Genomic DNA, 22,247 nt, shown 5'->3' with positions numbered 1-22,247 from the left:
ATTAATTATTGTATACTATTTGGGGGAAGCAAATCTATGGACTTCTACTGGGCCTCTCCTATCACAAAAGCTTTACTCCAAAGGTAAGGATGCCAGTGTGGGGATGTTTCCAGTAGCTGACTAAATCTATTTCAATCATACTTTCAAAGCTTAGCACAGTATGGCTTTGCAGACCTCCTAGGCCAACTGCAATGCGGATTTAGGTTAAAATTTCATTTTTCACCTCAACTCCAAAGCCCCCTACTTTTACTCAGGGGCCTTTTGGGTCCTTGGGGTTGTGTATCAGCTCAGAGCTCTGAGAAGTAAAAGAGACTTATTCAGAGAAGTAAGTCCTGAAGAATCTGGGTATTTTACTTTGCCTACTGTGGATTAACTCTGGTAAACAGCCACAGATTCCTGTGGGAAAGGCTAATAACAGATTTACAGTACATAATTGTGCCAGTGTTGCAGGATCCTTCATCAGGTTGACTAGATTCCCCTCCATTCACAGGGCCCTGTGAGCTGGCTCAGGTTGGAAATTGGGATGAGAACGTGGTAGTCAATGACTTAGATCTCTGTTACCAAACAAAACGGCTGCCCATCTATTTCAGTCCAAGGGACATCAATAAGGTGCTACCAAAGGTGTCTGTGGGTAAAACCATTCTGATTACAGTAACCACATATACTTTGTCTCTGGAAGTTAAGTCATCACACTCATTACTAAATTGTATTATTTTTGTCATTTGACCCTAGTAATAGCAAAAAACTGAAATCAGTCCAAATGCTTATCAATAGAAGAGTGGATTTTTAAAATAGTTGTGGTGCATTCATATAATAGAGCACCTTACAACCATGAAACTGGGTGAAATGCAGCTAGTATGAATCCTAAATAAAGAAATGTTGAGAAAAGATTAATCACAAAAGATACAGTAAAACCTTATTTTTTTTTTAAATTTCTAAAACAAAACTAAAGAAAGTATTATTTGCAAGGACTTGAAAATTCCTTATAAATGTTCTGTATCTTGAGCTGGGTAGGAGTACCTGAGGGTTCATCTTATTATTTAAGAAAATTATGCCCATATATTATATATACTCTTTTGTATGTATAATGTAGTTAACATTTTTAATATAAAATCTATCTATTTATTTTTATTTTTTAGTTATTTTTACTTGTTGAAGCAGTGTTTCTTTAAATAACTGCTAAAATTTATTGAGCTCTCACTATATACCTGAGATTGTGCTAAACTCTTTACGTGGATTATCTACATTAATCTTCACAGCAAGTCCTTAAGGTAGATCACTATTTGTACTTTATGTATATGCAAATGAAAGCATAGAGAAATTAACTAATTTGCCCAAGGTGACATGAGTAGTAGAGAGTGGATCTGAATTTTATCTGCCTATACAGCCCAAATCAGAACTAGTACATACCATCTTTAAGAATGACACAGTCTGAGATTGGCCGTGAAACATATATTACACAATTTTTGAGAATAAATAGACTGCATCAAAGCAGAATACATACATTTGCTGCTGGCTTTCCTTTCATTAGAAATATTCATCAGCGTTGAGTCTTTCATCGTTATGTTTGAATATCATCACTGGAGGGTAGACCACTAAAAATCATTCCTAACTGTAATTATGTTGGTTTCTACTTTTCACTCCTTTAGTTATTTGTGAATTTTTGTCATTATTTTCAATTTTTACACGTTTAAATTGGTTTTTATTATGTAAAACATTTACATGATTCCAAAATCAAAATCATAAAACAAAGTAATTCAGAGAAGTCTTCATTGTATCCCTCTCCCCTCCTTCCTGTTCTCTCCCTCCCCTAAGAAAGGGAACTAATTTTTTAGTTTTTAGTTTCTTTCCATTGTTTCCTTTTACAAATATATATTTCCTATTATTTCTGTTTTCTATTTGCACAAAGGTAGCATACAATACACAATATAAATCCTGAATCTGATTTAGGTATTTTTTTATATAGAGATGTAATGTAAGAGAAAAGTAAGTTTCTGAAGAAAAGTAAATTTGTTACTTGCTCTCAAGGAGCTTCAAGTTTAAGAAAATTAAAAGACTCAGATTGTCCTTCTTTCTCTGCTACTCTCTGGGTGATTCTCAGAAAGTCATGATATCAATCCATATCTCAGTTTCCCCAAGTATAAAATAGGAAGGAGACTAAAGATCTCTAAAGTCCTGTCCATCTGTAAGGCAAAAATGCCACAACAATGTCTGAGTTGTGGATGATGAAGCACATCTAGCTTAAGTTAGGTAAATAGTGTGGGGGTTCAGAATATGTCACCCCAATCTATATGCCACTTTGACATATTGATTATTTTGAATAGAAGTACTTGAGAAACAGCTGGTGCAAAAAGGATTCTCCTACCCTTTTGTCCCCCTTAAAGATAAATCTTCCACATGAAAGTTACACTCCCTGTACCAGGAGGGTAAAAGGCATCATTGTCACCAGAGTCAGGGGAATTTACAGCCAACAAGGCTGTATTAAACAAACCTTGTTACTTCTTCATCATTTTACTACCCCTAGCCAAAACCCCATTGTCTTGTCAGTTCTCCACAAATTTATTGTTTCTTTGTGTGCTTTGGTCACTTCTTTGAGTCTCGTATCTTTGTGGGGCTCTCATATCTATACGTAGCTGTATATGTATTTAAAAATGTTTTTCTCTTGTTAATCTGTCTTTTATTACAGGGGAGTCTCAGCCAAGAACCTAGAAGGGTAGAGGGAAAATTATTTTTCCTCCCCTGCAATAGCTCTGAAGAATATTAGCAAATGTCCCAAGGTTTTGATTGACATGAGATGATTTTAATTTTCTCTCACTTTCTATGCCAACCCTTTAGAGGTAAAGGCTGCAGGAAATATCTTTAGTTGAATGAAACATGGCATTAGCAAAGAAATGAGATGGACATTTTGTTCATGTTTAGAGCAGTTTCTATTTATGAAAGACTCCTGAATGTTTTATCCACCGGAATCATTACTAGTAATTTTTAAATGACTGCTATGGCACAAAGTACTAAAACAATCTACTCCAAGCTCTTCAGACAGGATGCACAGTAATAATCAGCATTAGGCTGATGTATGGATAAACATTATAAAGATGCAAAATGAGGAGAAAGAATAGTATATTTACCTCAAGTAGATTCAAGGAGTTGATGACCAATGTTGGAAATTTTGAGGAACAATTTAAGTGGTCATTTGGTAAACAAAGAAAGTACATTTATTGAGGTTGATTCTCCTGAGTAGAAATACATATTTTAGGGCTTCCCTGGTGGCGCAGTGGTTGAGAGTCCGCCTGCCGATGCAGGGGACACGGGTTCATGCCCCGGTCCGGGAGGATCCCACATGCCGCGGAGCAGCTGGGCCCGTGAGCCATGGCCACTGAGCCTCTGTGTCCAGAGCCTGTGCTCTGCAACGGGAGAGGCCACAACAGTGAGAGGCCCGCATAAAATATATATATATTTATATATATATATAATATATGATATTATGGGTTTAATAGAGCTTAGGAACAGAAGACAGGGGACTTCCCTGGTGGTCCAGTGGCGAAGACTCTGTGCTCCCAATGCAGGGGCCCAGGTTCGATCCCTGGTCAGGGAACTAGATCCCCCATGCCGTAACTAAGAGTTCACATGCCACAACTAAAAGATCCCACATGCCACAACTAAGACCCGACACAGTTAAATAAATAAATATGGAAAAAAGAAAAAAAGAAACAGAAGACAGGATTAATGAACAGCAAAAAGGATCAATAGAAAATGCCTAAATTGAAGCACAAAGAAAATAGGAATGGAAAACATAGGATAAAGCACAAAAGATATGTAGGACACAATGAAAATGTGTAATACACATGAGCCCCAGAAGGACAGGAGAGGATGATGCAAAAGGAATATTTGAAGATATAATGGCCAACAATTTTCCAAATGAAGAATGATAGCAACACACAAATTTATGAAACTCTGCCACAGATTCAAGAAGCAACCATCAGCAAAATAAATACAAAGAAAACCACACCGAGGCACATCATGATAATACTGGCTGAAAATCAAAAGGCAAGGCAAAGGAGAGAATCTAGGTTTACAGCAAAAGGCCAGAAACTGGAGAAAGGCCATAGTAACAGAAAAAAAGAAACTGGATTACTTGGATGATCCACAGGGTGGTACACTTGACAAAGTATTTCAGAGATAGAGGTGAAAGCTCTCAAGAATAAAGAGACAGACTAACTTTGAGTTTTACTTTTAGTTCACTTGTGCTAAGAAGCCTAAGAACAATAATGAAATCCCACGCAATTTTTACACTAATTAATTTGAGTCACAACCAAGTTTTTTCTCTCTCTATTATATCCAAATAAGTTCATTTATATAATTTATTGTTCGATAAACACTTTAAATTTCAGGAAGGGTTTGCTTCTTGCTGGGTTTCCTGAATCTGTGAGGACTGCTGTCCCCGACTCTCTCAGTCAGGAGCCCAGGCTTGGAAAAACTGAGCCAAAGAAAGGAAGACCCAGAGAGTATATCAGTATTACCAAGGGGGACTTTTTTCCCTTCTCTCCTTTTCCAAGAGTGAATCAGAAATTCTGATAGGGGATGATGAGGAAAGGGCCAGTAATTGCATATTGAATGGCTCCCCATGTATTTCTGTCTCCCTCCTCCCCACCCTTGCCCTCATTAAGAACCACTTCTCTATATTGGTGCCAATGAATCCCCCAGAGATCCTATTAAAATGCAGATTCCAACTCAGTAGCTCTGGTGGGTGGGGGGCGGGGATCTGGGATTCTGCATTTCTAACAAACTCCCAAGTGATGCAGGAAATTGCTTCACAGACTACTTTGAAAAGCAAGGTTTTAGGTGACCCCCAAATCACCTAAAATTGGCCACTCTGGCTGTTAAATGTGCACTGCCTTAAGATAGATCTGAAGTTCTCCCAAAAAGGCGGCTGGGGGTGGCAGCGGGAAGGCCGGCAGTCAGTGATTGCAATTTTGAAATGTTTACCAAAGTATATTCTGAACACTAACTACAGTAGTTGCAGAAGATGTTAATACATGTTCCTCAGAAGAAATAGTTCCATGGCCAAATAAGTTTAGGAAGCATAGTACACTTTTCCCCCTCTGAGAGATCCACGATGCACATTTGCATTTTAATGATTCTGAACCATCTGCAGTAGGAAACATTTAATCTGATAATTTATTTAATTAACCATTAACACTCTGAGAACTAGTGTTCCATGGAATAAATTTTGGGATATGCAGCCATACAGAGCAGTAGCTATCAAACTTTGGTGTGTATCGGAATTAGCTAGAGAGCTAATAGAGAACACAGATGCTGTTACTGAACCAAACTTGGGTCTGCTCACCCACCAAGCAGCAAAGCCAATTTACTGACACTGGGTTGTGGTAAAGTACAGTATTTATTGCAGGCACCAAGCAAGGAGAACAGGAACCTCATGTTCAAAAGACCCAAACTCCCTGATGGCTTTCAGGGAAGGGTTTTTAAAAGCAACATTTGGGGTGAGGGCTGCAGGGTGCATGACTGTCTTCTGATTGGTTGGTAGTGAGGTAACAGGGTGGTGTTTTAGGAGCCTTAATCATCAACCTTCTGGTTCCAACCAGTCTGGGGTCTGTGTGCTTGCAGTCACCCTCCTCTACCGGGGCGGGGTCTTAGTTTCTGCAGAACAACTCAAAGATATGTATTAGATTGTTATGTATATTCCTTGAGGAGGAACTAGGATTCTGTTTTATCATTGAACTATTATTACTTTTCTTGCTTAATTGCTTTTCCTTTGTTTCTGCATTCCCTCACTTCCCTAATTAGTAACTGCTTGTGTCTGGCTCTTTGGAACTCAGGGAAGGCCTAGGAAACGAAAGCCTTTTTCTACAAACAAGAAATGGGGGACACAGAGGGGCCCCACAGGGTCCTGCTCAATTTCATTGCTTGGTGAAGTTGGATACGTCCTAGACCTTTGTATTTTCACCAAATTCCCCAAGTGATTATTAGTCCCACGAAAGTTTTAGAATGACTGCTATAGTCATCTCAGAGGAGTTTCTGTTACCAGCTGGAGAGGTAGGGTTGCCTGTTAGCCCAGCTTCCCTTTTGCAGAAGCCTATGTTATCCCTGGGAGGACCAGCATTGTCTGCAAACTGCCTTCATCTAAGGAAGAAGAACGTTTAGACCAGGTGGGGCACCCAAAAGATTCCTCTCTATGTTCTATTGTACATACTGCAGGGATTCCTCCAAGTCTTTTCACTGTAACCTCCCAGTCATCAGTGGCTATCCATTAGCCTTGTTCCAAATCTGAGCTCAGGAGAAGGACTTTCTCTCTAGAACCAATTCACTGATTCACTGAACAAATTTTCATCAGTCAGGATTTTGGCAGTATTCAATGAATAAGATGGACAGGTACTCCCATGAGGCAGCGGTAGGGAACAAACAATAAACAAGTAAATGAATAATTTCAGATAGTAATCAATGCTGTGAAGAAAATAATGTCACATGTTCGGAAGCGGAGATATTGAATAATATCATCTGAACTAAGACAGAACTCTGTGACTGAAAAATGAAGCAGGCAACTCCATAAAGTGCAATTATGAAGTTTATTGTGGGTAACTTACATTCAGGCAGGAAGGATCAGGCAGAGATAATTCAGAGGCACTCGCAGCTTCACTCTGCACTGCCGAAGGGGTACAGGGGGATATAAAGGGGCTAAAGATAAAAATAGAATCTGACTACCAAGTGAGAAGCACGTCCACACCAACTGGAACTGGGGGCTTTTCCTTCCCCCCCCCGGGGTGGGGGCAGGTGTCTCATGACCATTAACCATCTGCGTCAGCAAAAAGCACTCTTCAAGTTTTCATATCAGTTGAAGGTAAGGGTAAAAGATGACAGGGAACTCCTCTGGTTTGGTGCATTCCTTGTGAGTTAGGCTAAAGCTCAGTCAGAAAAAGAGATGGGGTAGGACTGTGGGCCTAAGATGGAGCTGACAAAATGGTGCCAGTGTGGTTCAGCCACATATCATGGGATGGAGAATGACTGAGTCAGGGATTCCATTTAGATACTGTAGTCCTATAAGACTACAAAAGTCCTAGGTCCAGTCCGGGAAATGTAGATCCCATTCCAGAAAGGCCAACAGTGACGGATTGGCCTTAATGGTTCAGAAAACTTCACCAGCTACCCCAAATATATCTGGTTAGGAGGCAGCCTATATCCCTTGTACCTACTACAGTGACTGGCTCATAAAGGGCCCCCAGTGAATACTGGCGATTGGTTGTCTGGCTGGCTGGCTGGCTGGATGGATGGATGGCTGGATGGATGGATGGATAAGTGGATTGTTGGATGTGTAGTTAGTTCCAGTGATTTTGACAAGACCTCTTCGGTGAGAACTTAAACTGGGACTTGCTGAAGCTATTGGGCCAAACTAGGCATTCACTTTGATGAACAGCTCCCTTCTAAATGATAAGGCAATGGTGAGATATGCTAGACCTGACCCTGAACATATGTGGTGTTCTAAGAGTTATGAGGCTGCCTTGGGGGAGTGATGACTTGAAATCTGAAGGCTGAGTAGAAATTAACCAGGAGGAGAAGAAAGAAAAAGGCATTTCAGGCAGAAGGCCTAACCCAGCATAACTGTGGTGCAGGGGGAGAGCAGGATACTGGTGAGGCTCTGGAAGGAAGCTGGTCTGGAGAGGGGTGAGTAGAGGTGTGGGGCTAGAGGAGGTGGGAGAGGTAGGCCGGAGCCAGAGCCTGCAGGCAAGCTCAGGACTTTGTTCTGAGTCCCACTAACTAACTGTGTGTCCACTCATTTGCCCTAACCCCCCTGTAAGCTCCTTTGTGTTTATGCAAGGGTGTCCCTCACCTAATAAGAATCCCATTTCCTTCTACCAGCCCTCTGTGTTTAGGATTATATTAGTATAAGAAATTTCATCTGTGGTGTCAAGTTACAGGCAGACTTAAGTAGGGATAAAAATAAAGTGGTACATTCTTGAGAATAGGGGAAATGGATGCTCCCCCTTGAACAAAGAGGAGGGATTGAGACATATAATCAGCTGTTTCTCTATGATATATCTGACCAAGGTAAATGCAGTGCCCCTCTCATCAGTCAGCAAACTACCAATTTGAAGTATCCAAAAATGTGTGCACTAAACTCTAACACACTTAGATCTGAAACTCTGGAATTCTTTGGCAAGTTGGGGTGGCTCTGTTATAAAGCAGGGGCTGTGTAGAAATTACGGAGTGGTGATATTTATATCCTCCACAGTGGCTTGCATTAAGTAAGTGCAATAATTGATAATAAATACTAAGCTGAATTTTAGGACTTTGAGAGCCACTGTATAATCAACAAATGCATGCATTTAGGACCATTATCTGGGACTCTTGTCAAGGAAGAGGCACAATGTTGTGAAAGAGCACTGGCCAAGATTCATGGAGACAATATTCTGATTCTTGCTCTGGCTCTGTTATGAATGAGCTCGTGGCCCCTGGACAACTCTTTCAAACCACCATAAGCCCCACTTTCATTGTAAAATACGGTGAAGTCATAAGTATTGTTACAAGAATGGCAAAAGTTAAGTATCATCAAAATTATCTGAAAAATGTGTGAGGAAAAAAGTGCCTGAGACAGGCGCAATACTGCAACCTGACACACCACACCACCTCTTAGTAAGTCCAGCATTGCCAATTTCTCCCCCAGTGTTGGACATAATTGCTGTTGACTCAACTGAACACCAGATGAAGTGGTTGGCTTGCATTCAGGAGTCATGTTGTAACAAAAAATGTACCTTCTCTTTAAACACTAAAGCTACATTTCAGTGAGGTGTGATGCTTCCTGGGAAGCACCTGGTTCTGACTGAGGTAACACTGCCCACATGTATCTCTCTCATCTCCCCAGCTGCTGTTTCTGCATCTGCTAAGGGAAGAAAGTGATACCTCCTCATCCCTACCTACCTCAAATGCATTTTATGAGGATAACTGTGGATACGTGTACAAAGTCCAAGTCAATGGGAAAAATCTCCAAAATCAATTTGTCACGTCAATGCTGTTTTATGCAGCCAACATTTACAATAATTCAGTATCACATATGACAGAATCCCAGGGCTACAAGTGTTCTTCGAAGGATCCTCACTTTTCAACAAGGTGACCTACTCTGTGTTGCACTTAGACATTTTTCCTTTAATAACTTACCATCTGCTTCTTTAGAAATTTCACTCACTGTCTTAGTAATGTCTTTTGCAGCCATAAAAAATAAGTGTTCTTGCCTGTGACAGCACTTCAGATATTCAAGGACAGCAGCTGTGTCTCCTCTTCTCACAGGACATGAGTACCAAAGCTTTCATTCACCATCTCAGATATATACAAAATTTATTTACCAACGTCCCTATTACAGGGCAGACAGGAGAGCCGGGCCTGCCTATGTGTGAGGTTCCTTGAATGGAAAAAAGTCATTTCTGGTTTGGAATAATGGCTGCAAACCCAGAGTAAATGTATCATAGGGCAGGTTGAAGATAACTTTCTTTTGTTTTTTTTTTGTTTTGTTTTGTTTTGTTTTGTGGTACGTGGGCCTCTCACTGTTGTGGCCTCTCCCGTTGCGGAGCACAGGCTCCGGACGCACAGGCTCAGTGGCCATGGCTCACGGGCCCAGCCGCTCCGCGGCATGTGGGATCTTCCCGGACCGGGGCACGAACCCGTGTCCCCTGCATTGGCAGGCGGATTCTCAACCACTGCGCCACCAGGGAAGCCCGAAGATCCCTTTCTTAAATGAAAATTTCAGATTTGTGCATTTTACTGATGCCAAACATGGACAAAAAAAAAAAAAATTCACCACCTTAATTCACCAAAAGGAATCCAATTTCTGAAGTCCGCCATCTTTTAAATATTTGAAATGTTTCCAGGGACTGTGTTTAGGTCATGCATGCATGCCATCTCTGGAATTCATTTTTCAAGGATCCAGGTTGAACAGAATTGAGATATGGGGATTTATTTATGTTTTCTAATGCCCAGAGATAATCAAGAATGCCACAGTTATTTCTCAAGAACAATATGACCTGGTGAACCCATTAACTTTTTTTTTTTTTTTTTAATATGGAATGCTTCACCAATTTGCATGTCATCCTTGTGCAGGGGCCATGCTAATCTTCTCTGTATCGTTCCAATTTTAGTATATGTGCTGCCGAAGCGAGCACATATATATATATATATATATATATATATATATATATAAAATGGGTGCCGAAGTGAGCACCTATTAACTTTAACAGGAGTAAGCATAAGAACAGACTGAGGTCATCTCCCTAACAGCTCTAATAGCTTCTGAACAAATGGAATCCCATAAATTTTCCTAATTCCGTGGTTCTTAAAAGACCAATGGCTGAGTAATTCTACCAATGATATAATTCTGTTAACTATCCTGATCACTTTCTGAGCCTTGTAATGACTAGAATGTATAGCACATATAGTCTGGGATATACACTGTGAAATCTGTTCATGGTTTTTGCTAAGAGTTGATAAGTTTAAAAATACAGTGTAGGAAAATTACTCATGGTTGTGGAGGAAGATGGGAGAAAAGTGCCAAATGAGCTTTTAATGAGGACTTCTGAGTGTGAACATATGTAAAAAGAACCTTTAGATAGAGGCATTATGATAAAAAAGATCAAGCTAAGTTCTCAAGAAAATTTATAGGTACAAGATCATAGTGTTTATATGTACAATGAACAACTTATTCATGAAGAACTATTTTGTTCACTGTTAATAGACAAGCACACTTGGTTCCCTGGAAACACTTCAACTAGACAAAACATACCAACATGTTAGTCATAAATATAGCTTTATTATTATTTCATAATCTAAAAACTTTTTTTTTAAATCTGGGAACAGAATATTCCTACTTCCATACAACAGAATGACCCTGTAGAATACCGGAAAACAGTGTCTAAGTAATCTGAACTTTGCATTTAAGAATCTGTAACGTAGTTTGGGAAAAGAGAATGAAAGAAGGTTTGAAATAAAGATTTCTTCCTTACAAAGCAAATAATAAAATTAGATCCATTCTTCAGTTTAAACTTGAACATGTTTTCTCAGAAACTTTGGTGATTTCTTCAAAAAACCAATTCTAAGGTTGACTGCCTATTAAGACAAAGAAAATATTTAAAAATAAGACCCAAGTTGGACATGGCACAAGACTCAGGCCAAGGCATGTAAATGGGATATCCCTTAGAATGAGGTGGCTCCCATGTATCAAAAGCAAATTTATGTCTCTAAGGAAGCACAATATACATAATGCATCTCCTTATGTAAGAGTCAGAATTTAGTTAGAACTTTAAAAAATTTTTTTAATATAATAAACCTTAAAATCATTTCTCTTGTGTAATGTACATAGAGTAGATATGACGTTATGGTGCTTTCTTAAGATCACTGGGTACCACTGTCAAAGAGAGCTGTCATGCCCTCTAGGCATATTAAATGAAAATTGAAAATGTAAGTTACATTAAATAAAATGGGGGAAAAATCTGGCTTATATCACCTTTAAAAGCAAACTGTTGTCATTGCACACACACATCATGGGACAAAGAGCATGCAATACAACAAACAAGTCAATTTTTTAGTATGTAAAAGGCTAAGTGCAATCATGGTATAAACATCAATAATAAATAACCTTGAAGGAGATTAATTCTCCAAATAAATAATTATTATAACGTTACAGTTTTTAGTGTTAGCCTAAACAGTGATATTCACAGCAATGTTTTTTCCCACTTAATAGTTGCCTATACACCACGTGAAAAGCCCACCCCCGTGAGCCAGAAGTCAAGGTGAAGATTCAAAAATTAACATTTTCACTATGATAGGTTCAAAGCATTTGTATAAGTTACACTTTTCAGTTTACTGGCATTTTAAGTAATTGCTTTGTTACCTATGTTTAATTCATTGCTAATCTGATGCTTATTGCAATAACAATCATAATTCTACTAATGTTAATTAGGTTACAGCTTTAATTTTTAAAATAAGAGAATTCAATTTACAAGACCATATATAGTTTAAAAACCACCCACCACAAACACACACCTTTTTCATGAGTATTTAAAAATAAATTATTAATATACTTGACATATATATTTTGTATGTGTTATGTGCTGTACATTTATACAAATAAATGTATATATTTGTGGACATAATTGTTCTTATTTCCAAAAGAATGTCATCACTGTAAACTCTGCAGGAGACCTGATGATATTGCTAATTAAAAAAAAAAAAGTAACACGGAAATTCATTCTTGAGGAAAATTGTAAAGCAGGAGGTTTGTAACAGATGGTTCTTTATGGAAACCAAGGCCATTTTAGGGAGGCAGGGAGGGGAGGACAATCTCAGATTCTGGATCCCACATGCACTGTTTATTTCAGAAATTACTTTAGAAGGCCGTATACAACAAATACATCAGATACTTTGTTGAAAGGTAAGAACATGTATTTTAGTCATAAAAGGGCACAGAAGCAGCAGGAGGTGGAAAAAGTTAGGCTAGCAAGGAGAAAGTCATGTCTACAGCTAACAGAGAGGATGCTGACACCCTCTGGGAAGCAGGTTTTAGGAAAGGGCTGAGTAACATCTGTGGTGTCTCCGGGATGGCTCACAATGCACTAAACGTGCAAGCCACTGGCATCCAACCATTCAGACCCTGAACTGGTGATGGGTGCCGATCAAAAGTGTTCTACTATCCTCCCCAACCATAGCAGTAGAAGCAGCTATTAAGATAAGAGGCTGGCAGCTTGGTCTTAGGGTGCAGAATACTCAGCCAAAGAAGAGAGCAGAGGTGCATCAAAATAAGAATAAACATGCATACAGGGAAACAAAAACCTAAATGAAACAAACTAGAAAACAGTCTGTCGAAATGACAACTGAAGTCTGACAGAACGAGTCCTTGAAGCAACCCAAACACTGAAATCTTGATTAATCAGAATACTCAGGGAAACAGCCTTATTTTGGAAGCTCCCAAATTAATTGAGGGTAAGGTTAAAAACAAACAAAAATATGTTTATTCCACTATTATTAACAGAACTTTACATTCCCATTCCTTGCCTCACAATTCAGAGAGCAGGGGGCACCGGTTGAGTTTTTTTCCAGTGCCTGACATCTTCTTTGGCCTTGGGCCTGAGAATTAACCACTGCACAGAACTCCAGATGTGGAAATGGCTGGAGACGGGCTAATCATCTTAGAAGTTGGAGCTTCATTTTACTAAAAGTTTGGAATAAGACTGCTTGCATTTTAAAAAAATTCTTTCTGTAATTTGCCTCTTGCTTCCAGAAGGGACTTGTAAAAAATTCTGGTTCACCGAGATTTCCATTTGTTAAATTCTGGTTAATCCAGGTGCCTATATGGACATGAAATGTGCTTTATGATGGCTTGTGTCTAAAAGAACATTACTAACCCCTAGAACAACATTCCCAAAGCCCAGTGGTGGTTGTCCAGAGCCACCCACCCTTTTAGATGATGTTCACAATCGCTGTTGGCTTTTTTTTGGCCATTTTGGGCCTCATGTTGCCCTTCCGGGTAAATCCTAGAGGCTCCCCTTTCTTTGCTGGTCTGCAGAGTTCTCTTGCGGACTCAGCCTGTTCGTACATGGACTTGGCAGGCTGCATGCTGGCTCTGTCATCCTTGGCTTTTTTCAGGTAGCTCCTTCCCTTTGGATGGAAATGGGTCTTGAGATCAGGGTGGTTACACACAGAATGTGGGTGCCCTCGGCTTCTACAAATGGTTGGGGGCGGGGAGATGAGCAGAAAGAAAGATTTCTTTAAATCCTTAAAAGAATAAAAACTACTTATGGGACAATCACTCCTGCATGCTAAGGTGGCAATAATGCTGCCAGTAAAACAAATAATATATATTGATATTTTTCTTCCAAAAATTTGTATGGCCTTCATGAAGTGATCTCATGATACTGAATTCCCAGGGACATATTACTAGTCTTATTTACCAGTGATAAAAACTGAGGTATAGAAAACTTAAATGACTATCCAGGGTAATACATACAGTGGTCTATGGAGAAGATGGGACCAGAACCCATATCTCTTCACTCTTTAAGTGACTTCTAGGGGATTCAAACAAATCTGTAGTACAGCTATCATAAAGTATATGATTCACAGTATAACTTTATATATATATAAAAATTAGTGTGCACACTATATTGATAGTGCTATAGAGATATTACGACTACACTATAGCACAATAAGAGAAAGTTATACAATATTTTAAAAAGACTCCTGCCGTACTATCATACTGCCATATACTCACAGACTATTAGCAGAGTTAAAAGTCACATCCACATTTTAGAAAGTTAGGTACACAAGCAGGTAAATTTTCTCCTGAAACTCTCAAATCCATTTATATTATAGATATCATATAAAGTACAACAGGAAAACATATTATGCAAACATTATCAAATAGCCTAAGTATAAAAAGATATACATACAGGCATTTGGATTTCCTATTTGAGGAGATATCTGTAAGCTGAAGGAAAACAAATAAGACAAAACATTACTTCACTGAAAGGTTGGATTCGGTTTTAAAAGTCCTCCTTGCTTATATTTTTAAGAAATTGTATTCCCATTAAAGAAGCCGGTAACTGGTATCAGGATCACTGCCCATGGCACCATTCATCACCGCAGAGAACAAGAAGGTCTCATGCTCAGCTCTGCTAACTCAGGAAGCCTCTGTGGCTCCCTGTTCTCAGATTTCCAAGAAACCAGTATCAGCAGATCTCAAAAATTTCAAAAAGTTAAACAGCCCCTCAAGAGAACAACACTTGAAGAAACATGTTTTTAAAAACTGGAATGATGTGCCATTATTTCTTGATTGATTCAGGCTGTATTTGCAGCTAATTTACGACAGCTATGTCTGGTCACAGTGTATCAACTATGGGGAAAATTGGCATAAAATGTTTATTGCCTAAAATACATCATTTCTAAAATGAGAGCATATGAAGACCAACTCCACAAATGTCCTGAGGCCATCTATCTTTGAGGTTATTTTCCACTCTCAATAAAATATCTGCATGCACTTTTGTGGCTGGGCTCAGATATCAATTGCAGAATAAATGATAATTATCACTTTGTGTTCCAGATGTCACCAGACACTTTATAGGCAAGTGTGTTTATAGCGTACTCCCAACCTCCCTCATGCAGCCTTTACTGAAAGAAGTGGCGTCACATCCGCGGGCAGACTGACAGAAGAGGACGACAAAGAGGATGTGGAGAAAGGGCCATCCTGGCGCAGCGTGGCCAAGACATGCACCCTGCTGTACTCAAATCACCCGAAAAACCAAGCTCAGCATAACAGGATCTTCCTCCAGGTCTTCTGTGTGAAGCTTGAGCTTCAGCCAGGAGCAAATCAGAAAGCAGCTTTCTTCAGCAGACTTCTGAGGGTCACGTGCCTAAGAAGGTAAGATGGGACTCCTGCCTTCTGCCTTGGGACACAATTGCAAGTCAGCATTATTGCTGACCCTGTCCACGCTGGCTGGGTTTGGCATGAGAGTAGTAAACGTGAACAGAAAAAAGCACAATCCTTGCATGAGGGTCATGAGGTCTTGCAATATACAAAGAAGGGGGAACAGATGGCTCCGGCAAACACCAGACTGGTAGTTTCCGGGAACCCCAAAGGCATCAGCATTTCTACCCTCTTTCTCCCAGTCCACCTGCCCCCGCTCCCCATCAGCTGGGCTCCTTGAATGGATTTTAGTGTGTATATAAACTCTAAAAACTTACAGGGTTTTTCTTCCTTTAAATACTTTCCCACTTAAAAAAAAATTACTATTACTAAGGCATGACAAAATGTTTTCAACTTTACTGCATGTATGTATGCAAGCATGTAGTGTAATGATGTATTGCATATGGGTACATAATTCCCTTTGGAATTTTATGCAAAAGGTGTGCGTGTGTGTGTGCTTCTCTCACCAGGGAAAAGGCCAACAGTGATCTGCTAGATTATGAGGCTTGGGGTGGAGGTGGGGCTGATATCACAGGGACCAAAGAATTTCATGTGCTCTCCTCCCTGTGGACGCAAGAGGCCAGTGTTCCTTCCGGCCTCCACAGCCTGAGGCAGATGGAAATGCTCTTTCCACTTAGCCCAACTACCTACCTCCATTTTCTCCTGGTCCCACTACTTTGTCTTCTTTTTATTTAGGGAGAGGAGGGTAGGAAGATGGGGATCAAGAGAGTCCTTGGTCAAGGTTTCAGGTTGAAACAATATAAATAACCTTGCACTGAGAGCCAATTTAAGTACTTCTAAAAGACAAATATGGTGTCTCGGGTTATTATAGGTTTTGGAAAACTGGACACCTAGCCCTCCTCCAACTTCCCCTGTATATACTCAATTTTTCAGGCCAAAACCTTGCACTCATTTTTGACTTCTCACGTTCCCTCACCAGGTAAATATAATCCTTCAGCAAGGCCAACTGGTCTTGTCAATTTTCCTCCAAGAACATATCCGATACCCTTCACCTCTCTCTACTCGGTTCTACCCAAGCTGCCATCCCCCCTCACCTGCCACAACAGAAGAGCCTTCTAACTTGTCGCCCATTCTTGCATCCCTCCAGTCAGTCCCCCACGGAGCAGCAGGGTGATTTTGCTAAAACACAGATTACCTCCTACTTAAAACCTTCCAGGGGCTTCCCTGGTGGCGCAGTGGTTGCACGTCCGCCTGCCGATGCAGGGGAACCGGGTTCGCGCCCCGGTCTGGGAGGATCCCACATGCCGCGGAGCGGCTGGGCCCGTGAGCCATGGCCGCTGGGCCTGTGCGTCGGGAGCCTGTGCTCCACAACGGGTGAGGCCGCGGCAGAGGGAGGCCCGCATACCACAAAAAACAAACAAACAAAAAAACCTTCCAGTGGCTTCCCCGTGTGCAGTGGAACATATGCAAACTCCTCATATGACCAAGAAGCCCCAGCCTGATCTGGATCCTTCCTACCTCTCTGACTTATCACCCACCACTCAAACATGCCAAGCTTGTTCCCTCCTGAGGCAGCTGCATTTCCTATTCCTTTGCCTAGAATATTCCACTTCCAAATTCTCACAGAGCTGCGTCCTTGTTATTCAGGTCACAGTGCAAATGTTGCCTCTGCAGCAAGGCTTTTTTTGAAAGCTTTTTGCTAAAGCTAAAGTGGCCATCTCAAACATATCATCTTACTTTTTTCTTTATAGTAGTTATCACTACACGAAGTTATCTTCATTATCTGTTTGCTTATTGTGTGCCCCTCCTCCCTGAGACCAGGGACCTCATCGATCTCGTTCACAGCAGTTTCCTCAGCACCCAGTAAGCACTGCATCCCCAGTAAATATGGTAAATGAATTACTGCTAGTCCTAATTTAGCAACCTGCAGGAAATAAATGCAATGCTTAAAATAAGATTATCCAAGCTATTTCATGACCTTCCATTTGAGCAGTTCTGTGAGTGATTTTGGCAGATGGGATATTAGGTCACTTTGTGTCTAATTCGACAGCATGTTTCTGAGCATACAGACAGATTATCTGAGTAAGCATATTACATTTTTAGAAATCAGCCAGGTGAAAAAGAACATAAATGCCCAAGAGGATTAAGGGAAATATACATATGCCGAAACATTATTTCGGGAAAGGCACTAAATATGAGGGGGAAGGAAATTTTTCTAGAGCACAAAAGAATGTTAAAGCTAGAAGACATCTTAGAAAGAAGCAATCTAACACGTCAATCTAGAAATGTCACTAGGCTCTGGAGGTGGTAATGAGAAAAAGAGGGAAGAGGAGAGAGGGAAGGAACTGGGGGTTAGAAAAGAAGGGAGATGACAAGGCTGCACTGTTTCTGTACAGCAGCCTTGCTGGAGATGGCAAGAGCCGGCCAGGCTCCTGACAGCATTCCCCACTGTTCTGGAGGAGGGAGCAGAGGTGGGGGGGGACAGTCAGAAAGTTCCGCTCCATCCTGGGGTGCACTGCAGCACCCAGGAGCTCTCCTGGGCGGGGCTGAGGCTCCAGAAGCCTATGCTTCTTGGTGCCCTGCACCTTCATTCAGCTCGGCCAAATAGGTTACTAAAGATACGATTCAAAGGTTCTCCTGCTAAAAGAATCCAAGTTCTTCCATGTATCCATAGCCACAGATACCAGAGAGGCCAGACTGAGTAGTTTAATTACGTCAAAGACGTGGTGAATGTATTTTATTATGATGAAACAGACAAAGTAAAAAGGTAAAATGGTCTTAGGGTTTGTAGACTGTCTCATAACGTGGTACACTATGGTCCAAAGTAGAGTTTAGAGGACTATACATGAAAACAGGGGACACCACATCTGCCCATACTTTCAGAAATCAAACATCTCATTCTTGGTCTTCTCAGGGCAGTGTGTCCTTCCTCCAAAAGTCAGCTCACCTCACTACAGCCTGATCATGCCCTACTCACAGACAGCTCTCACTTCTAAATTCTTAACTGCACTTTATTTGATCTGAATTAGTCAACTCTTCCTTATGTAGATCAAATCTGAAGAAGGCAGATGATGTCAGGTTTGGGGACATAAAGAACAAAAACAAATATTTATTAATTAAATGTCCTACCATATTTGTATGTACATGTATATGTGTGTGTGTGTGTGTGTGTGTGTGTGTGTATGTATATACACATACTTATGTGTACGTGTATGTATATATGTTATGTGTACACATACACACACATAATTTTATATCTATACATCTGACTAGAAGAGCTGAGATGCTGTTCAACTTTTGATTACATGATACAGCAGGATGAGAAGTAATGACTGGCCATGTCTTTTAAAAGGTGTTCAGTTTCCAAGCTGGAAAAGTAAAGTCAGCAGAAGAAGCGAGCACAGAAATATAAATAAAGGCGAGAACTAATGGGCTTCCTTTCTTTCTCGTTGCCTTCCATTATTTTCTCTGAGACCTTCTTAGCTCCGGGTTACTAATAATTTATACATTTCTTAGTTCTGGGTTACTAATAAGACTAAATACTGAAAATATCATGGCTACATTTTAATTTTAGAATTCCTAACCACCAGAGTCAGGTGATGATCAGAGAATTTAAGAGGCCAAAAGCCCTTATACAGCATCTAGTCCAACTGCTTCATTTTATAGAAGAATGATAGGCCCAGGAAGACAAACTGTCTCATCCAGTCAGAAGCAGGGTGGGAATGATCTAGAAGCCAGGCCCTCTCACCTCACATCTGGGCTCAGTGACCTCACGCCACAACCCTCCCCTGAGAGATGGCAAGGTGGAAGAAGGAGGCAGGGAAGGGCTCAGAGTGTCCCTCCGGCCGAGACTGCACTCTTGCATTTCCCAAGGAGGTGATTGGGGAATCGAGGAGGGGAATAAACGTTCCTTCTCAGGAGACCACAGACACCTACCTGGAAAATAATAAATACGCCAGGTAGCTGAAACTGCTTTGATGACAGTTACTGAAACCTCACAAACATGACACATTTACTTCCTTCCAGTCCACTTTGTTCCTGACTGAGAGGTTCTGGCGCTTGCCCGACTGTACAGCTCGAAGGCTGAGGGAACGTTACTACAGTAGGCACTGTGTAAGATTCTTCATTTCTTTCCTTCCTCCACGTCTCTGTTCTTTCCTGCTGTCTCTCTCCCTCCGGTCTTCCTTCTTTTAGCCACATGCCTTTCATTTCATTCCTTCTTCGATTATTTAATCATGTTTCCTGTTAATCTTGGCTTCCAGACTGCTCAACCTAAACTTTTCAATCAACCAATGGCAACCTTACTAACCTTTTGGTTAGCATAAATGTTTCCTTTTTTTCTTTTCCTCATATATATAGTCCATTTGTGGGTTAGTAAAAGAATCATCTTTAAATCTTCTGGGAAGGTGGTAAGCATAAATAAAATTCAATGGATAATGAAAATGTTATAAATAAACCACTTTAGGTTGGCAAAAATCCATTCTTTGGCTTTGTTGTTTATACCACCAAGGAAATTGTATAGAGGGCAAGTATGACCATCCACCTCCGTCACCTACAGCATGGTTATTTGTAAACACCCCACCCTCCAAAGAGACCAGGTAATCTTGATCAAGCCACTTAGGAGGGCCTTCCCTGGTGGCGCAATGGTTAAGAATCCACCTGCCAATGCAGGGGACACAGGTTCAGTCCACATCCAGGAAGATCCCACATGCTGTGGAGCAACTAAGCCCGTGTGCGCCACAACTGCTGAGCCCACGTGCTGCAACTACTGAAGCCCGCGCACCTAGAGCCCATGCTCTGCAACAAGAGAAGCCACTGCAATGAGAAGCCCGTGCACCACAACAAAGAGTAGCCCCCGCTCGCCACAACTAGAGAAAGCCCTCACGCAGCACCGAAGACCCAGTGCAGCCAAAAAAAAAAGCCACTTATGGGAGTCTGGACCTTCATCCATATTCAGGGTTCTCATTTGGGCTCTAGGCGTTTTTTAAGTCCCTGAAACCATATGTAAAATTGTATGCAAAAATGTATTATAGCATATCACCTGTGAATTTTTCTTAGTCTTTTTGAAAATCCACTTAAAGAATGTTTCACCTATAGAGACTACCAAACAGTGTTTTCCTTCCTATTAAAGAAAAAATGTGGTTAAATTTTGCTAACTAAGAAGCATGAAAGTTTTTAGAAGATTCCTTGAAGAGCTCCGAAACAGGATAATAACTTCCTATATACTTGACACCAAGGTAGGGACAGATGATTTCTTTGTATACTTCAAACTGTCATTCTACAATATAAAAATATTTCTACCAACTCAGCTTGGTGTGGAGCTGGAGGGTGAAGAAATGGAGACCGTGCATCCAGGATGTTGCTTACTTCCAAGTGTCTTGAACTCACCTGTATCACTTCCACGACACAGGCATGGCCAGGGCAGTGCTTTCAAATGATGTCTAGAAAATTCCTGCAAACCATTCCCCATTTCCCTTTTCTTCTGTCCTTGACCCCACCTGATATATCACAGCCCTCACACCTGGTGCAGGGCCTGCATGACTCACCACGTGCTCACTGATGTCCCGGCGGAGGCCAGCGGCCTGCTGGCTGTGATAGTACTCCAACTGCTTTTCCGCCAGTTCTACCCGGTGCAGCAGGTTCTCAATAAAGTCCTGGAGCCGAGCTTTCCCTTGAACCTCCTTCTCAGCGGCTGCTTCCAGGAAATGGTTGAATGTAACCACTTCTCTGCAAGGCAAAAACATCAGAACACAAAATGGAGAAGCGAGACAGGAATTCATTCATTCAATACATATTTACTGAGTGCCTACTATGCGTCAGGTACTGCCCTAGGCAGTATGGCCACAGCATGATAAAAGAGATAAAATTACATTTTAAGTGATACATTTAGAGACTACATTTTAGTAGAAGAAGATAGTCACTATAAAATATACAAGTAAACACATATGTCATATGGTGGTAAGTGCTAAGGAGAAACAGGGCAAGGGGACAGCGAATGATGGAGGAAGGGAAGGAGTAAGTGAAACTATAGAAAGCAAAGTCAGGACAACCTTTTGGATGGGGCAGTGTTTGAACAGACACCAGGAAGCAAGGAACAGCCATGCAGATAGCTGGGAGAGCAAGCCAGGTCCTCGGTGGGAATGTGCAGAATGGTCTGAGGTACAGCAAGGAGTTCCTGCAAGGACAGAGCAGAGTGGGGGCGGACAGCAGAGCAGGGAGCCAGGTGGGGCCTCACAGGGCGGTGTGCCCGATTTTATTATGAGATGGGAAACCACTGGCCACTTCTGAGAAAAGTTCTGACTTACATTTTAGAAGTCTGGCTGTTGGGGAAGAAAAGACTACAGGGAAGGAAGTCTGGAAGCAAGAGGCCACACTGAGCACCAAAGCATATAAAATGAGTCACCATGTCCGATAGTATATTTTTGAGCTAAGAATGAAACAGTCCAAGAACTGCCATCTTGAGGTAGATCCAAGGTCTGTTGGGGAATCTACTTTAGCTGACATAGGAGAAGCAATGTTCAGGTTGCCCTTCCCTAAAAAGTTGAGCAAAATACCTTTACCTACATAATTCATTGTGATTCAGAAATCCAGAAAAATTTTAATAACTATATTACTACTTTATATCTTTTTATTTCTAATGCAAGTATGAAAATAACACTTTACTGAATTATAACTAAATAAGTTCTTTATAAAAAATACGAACACATTAAAATATAATGAAGAAAATATCACCTGAAACCCCATTATCCTAAGACCACCACTGTTTACATTTTGGTAACCATCCTCACAAACGTCTCTACAAATACACACACACACACACACACACACACACACA

General features: G+C 40.8%; 1 protein-coding gene, 1 long non-coding RNA gene and 1 other non-coding gene across 6 annotated transcripts in view; 1 reads left to right on the top strand and 2 right to left on the bottom strand.

Moving 5' to 3' along the window:
- The window catches only part of ZNF365 (zinc finger protein 365), a 113,472-nt gene that overhangs the window by 77,371 nt on the left and 13,854 nt on the right, over positions 1–22,247 (bottom strand). The window contains exons 3-5 of one of the 3 annotated variants that reach the window (XM_007112898.3): positions 20,959–21,139; positions 14,439–14,476; positions 10,850–13,714 (exon numbers count right to left, since the gene is read on the bottom strand). In XM_007112898.3, coding sequence (XP_007112960.1) covers positions 13,453–13,714; positions 14,439–14,476; positions 20,959–21,139 — 481 coding nt within the window. In that variant the 3' untranslated portion in view covers positions 10,850–13,452. Of the gene's footprint in view, positions 1–10,849; positions 13,715–14,438; positions 14,477–20,958; positions 21,140–22,247 lie in introns of those variants that run through there. The other 2 variants (XM_007112900.4, XM_055081390.1) reach the window with 2 other exon arrangements.
- Positions 1–22,247, top strand: part of LOC114484478 (uncharacterized) — a 60,032-nt gene that overhangs the window by 26,400 nt on the left and 11,385 nt on the right. Inside the window, exons 1-2 of one of the 2 annotated variants that reach the window (XR_003677414.1) lie at positions 8,910–9,117; positions 15,089–15,406. This is a non-coding gene — a long non-coding RNA (uncharacterized lncRNA). Of the gene's footprint in view, positions 1–8,909; positions 9,118–15,088; positions 15,407–22,247 lie in introns of those variants that run through there. The other variant, XR_008616314.1, reaches the window with a different exon arrangement.
- On the bottom strand, positions 10,057–10,163 carry LOC112062138 (U6 spliceosomal RNA). Its single transcript, XR_002890576.1, has one exon. It is a non-coding gene; the product is annotated as a U6 spliceosomal RNA (small nuclear RNA).

Source organism: Physeter macrocephalus, chromosome 20, assembly GCF_002837175.3.
Source record: "Physeter macrocephalus isolate SW-GA chromosome 20, ASM283717v5, whole genome shotgun sequence".
Classification (NCBI taxonomy): Eukaryota; Metazoa; Chordata; class Mammalia; order Artiodactyla; family Physeteridae; genus Physeter; species Physeter macrocephalus.
Note: the sequence above shows the minus strand (reverse complement) of the source record. Positions and strands in the feature narration are given on the sequence as shown.